Source organism: Protopterus annectens, chromosome 8.part0 (genome assembly GCF_019279795.1).
Source record: "Protopterus annectens isolate FY-2018-M chromosome 8.part0, PAN1.0, whole genome shotgun sequence".
Classification (NCBI taxonomy): domain Eukaryota; kingdom Metazoa; phylum Chordata; order Ceratodontiformes; family Protopteridae; genus Protopterus; species Protopterus annectens.
Window position 1 is genome coordinate 393,280,557 of NC_056741.1, and position 9,797 is coordinate 393,290,353.

The following is a 9,797-nucleotide window of genomic DNA, read 5'->3' on the forward strand; positions in this document are numbered from 1 at the left end:
TCTGCAGCACTTCTCTGTTAAATAAATAAATGCCAAATATCAAATAAAAAGTAATATGTCTAGTACAAAACTAAAACCAACATTACCACATTTCAGACTAAACCCTAAAAGACAGAACACTGTCATTAAAACAAAACTCGTATATCTGACACTACAAACAGTGTTTATCGGTCACAGACAATTGACTGGAATTTTAAGAATTCTGTTTCATTAATAGTGGGTTTATTTAAATGTCACTTGATCTTACTAGACATTCCTGTAATCATCTAGCTGAACTTGAAAACATGCTGAAAATAAGACATCTGAAAATGCTGTTCCTCTACTTTACAGCAGCCATCAACTCTTCTACAAAACATTACAAAACATTGTGGATGAACTCCCCATGAGTAGCAATGCTGTTATCCTAGGTGATTTAAACTACCCAAAGATTAACTGGGGGACCTATATCAAGAGCATAGGATATGTACAATAATTCTTAGATTTTACAAACAAAAACTCGCAGGACCAGATTATTTAAAAAACTATTAGAGAACACAGTACACTTGACCTGGTCTTAACAAACCTAACATCTGTATATACCACCCCAGGGTATGAAACTTTATAGTCTCTGACATTATTGAGTGACTGTAATCATCAGTGGTTTACCAGAAATTTAAAGATTTTATGAGTGATACATCAAATGCAGAGTCATTCTTCAAAACTGGATAGATGAAGAAACTTTTTATGTTACCACTTAACGTGATTGATACATTAGTGTTAGATAGTGATTTTTTAAACTTGTTTGCTGGGATTTTGTCTGATGCAACTTTTCCTAAAATACTGTTTGTGATTAAGGTTTAAAATCTTATGGCAACAGTGAGCAGCTGTCAAAATGCACTAATGCCATAACATTCTAAGCAGTACACAAACACTCTGCTGTGGTCCAGTTTTCTCTATTATTGCTGAGTACCTCATCCATGGGGCCTGACAACATACCCTGGAGACTAATTAATAGCACTAAGCAAGTAATGGTGGAACTACTCCTCAACCACTTCAACTTGAGCATAGCAACTGACTTTCACACACTGGAGTGACGTATAGCTACTGTGATACCACTCCACAAGGGTGGTCCCACCAATGACCCATGGGATTAAAGACCCATCAGCCTAAAAGTCTTATATGCAAAGCCATCGAACATATCATAACTGACCTAATTAACTATGATATCAAAAATCTTATAAGACTCGAGCCCCAGCAGTTTGGCTTTGTCATGGGTAGATCCTGTCTAACGAATCATGTGCACTTCTTTGAGAGAGTTATGCAGGCTGTAGACTGCAGTCAAGAGTTCACACAGTGTATCATTGCCATGCTGAAACATTTGATACCTTACCACATGGATATATAATAAAAAGTTAAAGAAGCCCCAAACTGACCTGTATGTCATTAGGTGGATAGCCAAATGGCTTACAAACTAGACTCATACAGTAAGAGCAAGGGTACACCCTCGGAGAGCATGAAGGTGACCAATGGTGTTCTGCAAGGATTTATGCTGGGAGCTCTGCTGTTCAGCATCTACTTCTCAAACCTCCACTTATCAAATGAGGATCTTTGGTTAACAAAGTTTGCAGATAATTGTATTAGACGTCGTTGTCAGGTCCCCCTTTGACATACATGTAGTCCAGCAGGAGTTTACACTTGTCAACAGCTGGTGTACTTAAAATGGGCTCAAGCTCAATGTAGAAAAGTGCAACATTGTAGCATTTAGTAAGCAATTCCTATCTCCATTTTATATAAAAGATAATGCACCACTTTAAAATGTGAAGACTGTAAAAGACCTGGGCATATGTGTGGACAGCTCCCGTATGTTTGACCATCACATTGCAACAGTGGTTAGGAAATTCTTTTGCCTTACAGTTGATTACAAAAAGTATTTCTTCTAGATAAAAAAAACTCATCTCATTTTACTCTGCTTTGATTAGACCCATCACTGAGTACAATGCCCTTTTGGGATGCACCTATCAAAGCATATCAAACAATTAGAAATACCCTGAAGGTTTGTAACTAAAAAGATCAGGGGCCTAAAAGATCTGAGCTACAAAGAAAGAATGGAGGCTTTATCCCTATACTACTCTGTTTCATATTGACTCCTTGGGGTGACCTGTGTCTTTCTAAAAGGGCTATAAGGGATGCAGTAGTCTAAGAACTCTTACACCTCACTAAACCAAACTGTCCGTCTAACACTATGGCCAGATATCTAAATCTACTCTAACAAATAACTAAGACAAAGAGGAGGGATACATTTGTCACACAGTATCTACCTCTTCTCTAGAGCAATCTTCCTCCCGAAGTTAGGCAGTGTGACACAGTGTCTGCTTTTAAAAAGGAGCAGGACAATTGGATGGGTATTCATATACTCATCAGTGGTTTGTCTGGCCTGGCCCTCCTTCAAATGGGAGGCAAGGCTTACGGGTGGGTACTGGCAAGGATGAAATGGCCTCACTGCTCGGTTGCCTTGTAACACATATGATACCATGTTCCTTTACCATAGTCAGCATATATATTAGATATCTGATTCTCTGCATGTTTATAATCTTCAGACAAATGGGCAAGCCATTTTTTACTGGATACACTGGTACTTTCCCACTCACTGGTTCACCATAGTAACTATCTTAGCTTTCCTCTAACCTGCCCAGGCTTCTTTAGCTTTTCACTAAGAAAACGGAAGGGGAGGATTTTGCAAAGCTTTGGAAGAATCTCAGGGTTTATATGAATAGAGTTCTGATGACAACAGAAGATGCACAGCTTCTTCTTAAAGATTTCTATATACAACATCAGCAGTTCCGTAGCTGACATGGACTCAAGAGCCAAACTTGGACTCAGCTGCTTAAATTGCTCTCAGTTTAAGCAATTGTTTGTTGTCAGTTTCTCTCACATAAGGCCAAACTTATTGCTTTCACAACAACAAGGAGTTGCTGTTTTTATAGCTTTGATAACACACCATGGCAGTGTTCCACTCACAAGACTACATTCCCCTCATTATAACTGTTTAAGTTAACCTTAGCAATTTGTATTGGTTTATTTGGAAATCCTGCTTCAAACAACTCATCTCTTATTTCTAATGTGGAAGCAACTGTTTATTTCCATGTCAAACTCTTTACTGTCTACCATAAAAGTGGTTGTAAATGATTGCTGTCCTTTGTCGTTTATCTGTAAAATGACTGGGATCACAATTATTTCAGGCTCTACTTTGTATTCTCGTCATAAAGTCCTTTATTTTTCATATTCACTGTAGATTTTCTGATGGATCTTTTTGATATGCACCATTTTCCCACAATTGTAATATATCCTATTTGAAACTGCATTTTTGAGGAGTGTGAGTTTTGGTATTGAACTAGATTTATTGTGTACTCTTCCTCTAGCTAAGGTCTGTCCTTTAACTTTATGGATTACAGCTAAGTCTTGATATCCTGTTCTGCAATCTCCATGCTGGGAAAATTCATTAAGTATTGTTTGATCTCTGATACTAATAACCTTTGAGAAGGGAGTTGTTAACTAGGGTTCTAAGCTGAACTGGGTGGCATTAAATCTTTATTAAATCCGTCTACTTTATAGACATTAGTTCTGTCATGAAGCACTTGACAAGTTTACAAATGCATTCTACCTGTCAGAGCTGGACTGGATGAATGAATTGGTGAGGATTGTGGGAAAAAGGCTTGACTATCTACTGAAAATACCTTCTCTTATGCAGTGAAATGTGGTTCAGCCTGATTCATGTTGAGTATTAATAGCAGAACCAACAGACTACAGAAAGACGTGGGTTGGGGAGAAATGGAAAGAATGCTAGTTGCTAGAATGATATGTAGTGTCAGATATGTTGGAAAACTCTTGTTTTTTTGTTTTGTTTTTTTGGCTACAGGCAGCAAGAGAAGAAAAAAATGTTAATCATAGTATGAATAGAACATTATCATACAGTATGTATGAGTACTACAGTCTCTTGAGGACTAGTAGTTAAGGAAAGGGCAACCCTCTCCCTATCTCATTAAGCTAGGGGAGGTAATTTACAGAATAAAATATCATCTGAAAGGAATCAGACAAATGTAGCATTTGACATTAGCATCTTTGAGCAAGAACAGGGTGCTGCAGATTCTCAGATATATGTAAATCTAATCCCTACTATTGGGGTGGGATGTTGATAAGGGGAATGCAAAATCAAGAAAAAACTTCTAGCTTGGAATTTAACTGAGTAGTTGAAAACCTAACTCTTTGTGTTCTTTTTTTTCCAGGACAACAGCTTTTGGATTCCTGAATGCGCTATGTAAACTCGCTGCAGTGTTGGGCATTAGCATATTTACTTCCCTGGTGGGCGTGACAAAAGCAGTGCCCATCCTTTTGGCATCCAGTGCCCTGGCAGTAGGAAGCTCTTTGGCACTCAAACTCCCAGAGACACGGGGACAGGTCCTCCAATGAAATCAACAAGCAGAAGACCAATAGTAGAGTGTAGACACTGTGAAATGTCTTTCTGGTGGGGTGGGAGTGGGGCCAGGGTGTCTTATTTTTGTTTTTGTCTATGTAAGTGTGAATCTTATTTAAACATTATGAAAGGAGTAAAGCACTACACAGTCTGCTTTTACCGGTCATGGCTGGTGAGAGATCTTAGATGAAAGGTTCTAATGGTGGCTACACTGAGATCAGAGGCAGTAAGCAACATGAAAGAGTGGAGGTTATCTAAATGGACAACAACCCCGTTAAGTTATGAAAAACAACAGTCTGCATGTAGATTGCTACTTTATTACTTTGGTGATTAAAATTCGGTCACTTACTAATTAAGGGGCCTGTAAATTAGGCACCATATAAAAGTCCATAAAATAGTATAAAAATGACCACAAGAAAAACATGAAGATTCAGAATAAACATACACTATGAAGCAGTAGATGCAAACTGACAAAACATTAAAAGGCAGACTAAAATATTCACAGAAGTATTTGCAAACATTGCAAAAAACATGTTATGTCTTAAGTGGCCACATAAAGCTTTTCAAGGAATGGCAATCCTAAACCAGCTGTGGTGGTAGTAACTGCTAAAGTTGGGGGCTATAGAAAGTGTATGTCTAGAAATTGCTTAGCACATCCTGGGAACTATCAGTCCCAGGGAAAACAAGTGGACAGTTCAGGCAGATGGTATGGTTCCAGCATCTCTACAGATAGGTGGATTTCGGACCATGTATGGCAGAAAAAAACATTATGGAACTTTGAACAATACATGTGATCGTATCACCAGCCACTGCATGTCCGATAACAGAGAAGTAATAGGACAGAAATGAACTGCTCCATTTACAAATTCTGCATCAGTTGCAGTCAGTCAGGTTCATAAACAAGAATACCATGTTAGAGGGTATTACAGCAATCCAGCCAAGATGAAAACAACATGCACTGCTGTCTAAAGGTCCTGTGACTGAAGAAGGCACTTGGACCAGGTGATATTTCTTAGCTGTTAAGATGACCTGACCACAGTTGCTAGCTGGGGTCCAATGATATCAGCAAGTTGAAGAACCAAACTTGAGATCTCAGACACTCAGTATAAACTTTAAACTACCCCATAAATAATTAGAGGGGTAATGTTCCAAGCACACATATGAATAAGACAGCTGAAAACTAGTGGACCAATTCAATCGACCTTCATTCACCTCTATGCTGTTGTCCTCCCTTTCCTTTGCATCTGCTGCATGATGCACCTCACAAAGAAGGGCGTAGATGCAACAAAGTTAAGAAAGCCTTTGTCAAAACGATATTCATGAGCTAAGGATTCAGTTGAGTTAACTGTCAAGGCTGATGTCTGATGCTGCAGATACACAGTAGGTTAATTACACATTCAGCTAGCTGACACATTCGCTGAAGTTATGTAAAAGGTACTTTTTGTGCATTTGCTTCATGTCATCGCTAGCACCTAAACAGAGCATTACTTTTGTCTCTGAGATCTTGTTGCTGTGCAGTAAAGGAACATTTTTAGACCTGACATCCCTCCTACATATAAATTCAAGAAAAGAAAAATATACAGACACATATAATTGACAGTTTAGTACAAACGGATAAGGCAATGAATTGCTAATGAGTTTCATCCTGTATGCCTGCCTCTGATTGCCGTTTCCTTATGTTGTGGTTGCGAGCAGGGCATTTGGGCATTTAATCAGACAGTACTTGTGGGTCACCCATGAAAACAGACAGTTGTTCTTAATGGGTTTAGCTTATTAACTAACAAATAAAATGAAATTAACACATTCCTTTAGCTACACAAAAGCACAATAGTACACATACCTAAAAACTTCTTGAAACATTCCTTCAATTTAAAGCACAACATACACACAATTATGAATCTCAAAACTGTTATAAACATTTGCAGGCCATAAGCACAATACCATACACTTCTAAAATATTCCTGAAACATTCCTTTACAGTAATTTAATATCTGTAATAATCTGTTTTAGAGGACTTAAGTGAGGCAGTCAGAGTCTACTGTTAAACCACCTCATCTTCTGTCAAATGTGGACATTATCATATAATCTAAGTGAGTATATGCACAGGTGTGGTTTCAGTCCAGCTTCATGCATTGTGCAGAATTTGAATCCTACATGCAGACTCAGACATAAGCCTTTATTTATAAGGGTACTTAAAGATTAGTTAACACTAAGAGTATCACACTCAGATATGGTGCTTGTCCTAGCTTCGTGGTTGTAAACACTGTTTGATCCACTACAGACTATTTCAAGCTTATTTTGCTCACTTATAGGCTGACATCTATTGAAGCTCTAAACTAGTGAACTCTGGGAATTTGACACTATATGAGTAGCAGTAGCAAAGTTATTAGTTTCCATAAATATTAACTGTTTGTATACTGTAATCTTTAGTTATGTTAATTCTGCAACCATTCAGAGAGAGTACAGCAAACCCCTCTGGCTTATTACAAAAAACATAATGTATAGTAAATGCTACTGTAGCTTCTAGTATTGCCAACTGCTGTGATTTCTTATTTATCTGTATTTATTTACCAGGGTATTACACTGATCAATAATGACTCATTCCAGGCTCAGCCCAGGGGAAATACAAAACATTTCACAATTACAACTTACAGCTGTAATTACTTACTGATTACAGCTGGTAGACAGCCTGTAAGAAAGCAAGATTACTGTGGATCAGTCTTACAATAAAATGTAAACAAAAATGATGTTTAAGCACACTGTAGCAGATCTACAATGGAACACGGACACTCTCCAAAAAGACTCTATACATAGAAAGTGCATGCATGGCCTCTGATCTTTCAGTAAAACTTACACATGGTTGGGTATGTGGTTATAATGGGATAATACATTTGTCCAGTGAGTGTTTGGCAAAGTTCATAGCCTCACATAGAAAAACATTATTCCCATGTGTAGCCATACTCTGAGCTTTACTTTCTGACTTATAAAATGGACTTTTGCTGTTAAAATAAACTGTAGTTATAAGGGTGGGTCACAAGTATTATAAAATAATTAAAGATCTATTAACATGTTTTGGCTAATGATTTCCCTTGCCCATTTTACAAGTATATGTTGTTTATGTGCTGTTGATGAGGTTGTCTTTATTTACTTAATTTATAACAATGTTTTAAAAAAGCACAATACTTCATATAGATACTGGTAATGATTAGCATACTGTTGCAACTCCGCCATGCCGTAGTGTATTAAATACTTACACATTTTTGCCTGTCTTCATGGCAAAACTGAAGAACACAGTGGAAGATGTCATACAGGAATATTCAGCTTAAGCCATTCTGTTCTGCAGATTTTACTGCCATAGTCAAAAAAGGGACTGGGTACAGATGGTGAGATGATGTATGATTTAAAAACAATCTTTTTCCTTTTATGTTTCAAGAAAATGATTTCTATATTTCTATATTTTATTTAAGGTATGTCATTTTTTGAAAAGTATTTTTGCTTATCATGCTTCCACGGCAGTAGAGTTGGACCATATGTATTGTACATTCCATAGGCTGCAGTGTATTTATTTACCGAACCATGGCATTATGGGTAAAGTGGGAGGTGGTGGTGGGGGGTAATGTCACCTTTTAGGTATGACTAAAAACTCTACACTTTGTTGTACATTTTCAGAATTGCAATGTAAATACAATAATTAAATTGTAAGAATGATATACTGTTTGTGAATGTTGTAGCAGTTAGGAAAGTGGTGTTTTGAGGCAGGCATAACCTAGAATTCGCTCTTATATTGCCTTTTTAACAGACTACACCTCAGTTCTAGCATGGAGTTATTGCTGAATCAGGTAGTCTGAATTTAAATAGTTCCAAATGGTTTAAGAAATGCAACAAAACGTGTACCATGTAACACTCATGCAACAAGAAGTTTTCACAATGCTTTAACATTGAGAGGAATAAAAATGGCCTGGTCAGTTTAAGTGCATTACCATAATTTATAAAACTATACATTCCAGTGAAGCCATTAAAACTGTCCACCAAAATCAATGAATGAAAAAATAAATAAATCTGTGTACAGTTGTGATTAATCTGCATTTGCAAATTACACCAAACCATTAATGATGGAGTATTAACATTATTAGTAGACAGAGAATTTATTTTATTTTTTATTTATTTTTCATTTGGGTATTGTGAAGTTCCATCTGTGTCACGGAAGTCTCCTTTTCAGCAGAGGCCTGTGGAGAAAAGCTTCAAAAATATTTAGGGAGAAACAAATCCAAAGTGATTATAACAGACCCATTGTGAGTACAAACAATATTTCAAAAATAATGATTATAAATTAAGCACAGACTAGACATATGGGTGATTATGACAAGTAATAGTTGGCAAAAAAAGGAAATGGAATAAAAGGGGATTGCAGCAGAAGTAGCAGTTAGGGAACACGGGCGTAGAAGAGTGGGAAGGGGAGTACAAGAAAAGATGATGAAGGTCTAAATGTTGACAGAAAACATGCACTAGTGCCTATTTATCTTTTAACTACATTATCACCATCAGGTATCAACATACTTGTGTTTCTACATTCACACAGTTTAATACTGCATTAAGATCAACAGAATTTTACTTTACAATTTGTAGATTTTGTTTACTGAAGGGGAGCACATTTTCTATAGTTTATGAAAATAACTTTGCTGTACTTTTGCTACGTATCATATTAAGTCTCTACAATGACAACTCTTCTGTAAGGAAAGATATCATGGCTATCTTCTAGCACATACTGATTAGACGGCAGGGCTCTGTGACATGCTGTCTGTAAACAAGATTAAAATGTTTTATTCTTGATGAGATAATGGAAGATATACAGTGTTCTTTCCTCCAGTGCTTCTCTCATTAATACTAAGATGCATTAAGATTCTTCTCATTAGTAGTGGAGGCACAATAAGGTGTGATCGCAGACAGCAAATGCAGTGGCCACCAACTCTGAATTTACCTCCACAGGACTAGAAGACTACCTAAAAGTGGCCGTTTATACTTTCAACTACAAATGATTTGGTTTCTGATTGTGTCCTCCCTTTCACTTTCTTTCAAGACTCGAGGCCTTATGTTCCACAGTTTTGGAAAAAGAATGCCAAAAAACATTCCATTTTTCTCCCTATACTACAATACCAAAACTTTAGTCTACTGAAGTTATAAGTAACTCAGAAAAAAATGTTTGATGCTCTATACGTTTCAAATTTTATACTTAACATTTTCCAGAACCTGTGTAAAAACTTTAATACGGTTTATGCATAATTCAGTTGCTGCAATTTATTTCCTTTCTATTCCTTAGTGTCATAACACCCATCTTCATGAAAGGAGA

At 36.9% G+C, this 9,797-nt stretch overlaps 1 protein-coding gene across 1 annotated transcript in view; it reads left to right on the forward strand.

Moving 5' to 3' along the window:
- Positions 1-8,421, forward strand: part of SV2A (synaptic vesicle glycoprotein 2A) — a 1,331,300-nt gene extending 1,322,879 nt beyond the window's left edge. Inside the window, exon 14 of the mRNA XM_044079906.1 lies at positions 4,263-8,421. Coding sequence (XP_043935841.1) covers positions 4,263-4,446 — 184 coding nt within the window. The 3' untranslated portion in view covers positions 4,447-8,421. The remainder of the gene's footprint in view (positions 1-4,262) is intronic.
- Positions 8,422-9,797: the final 1,376 nt, after the last annotated feature.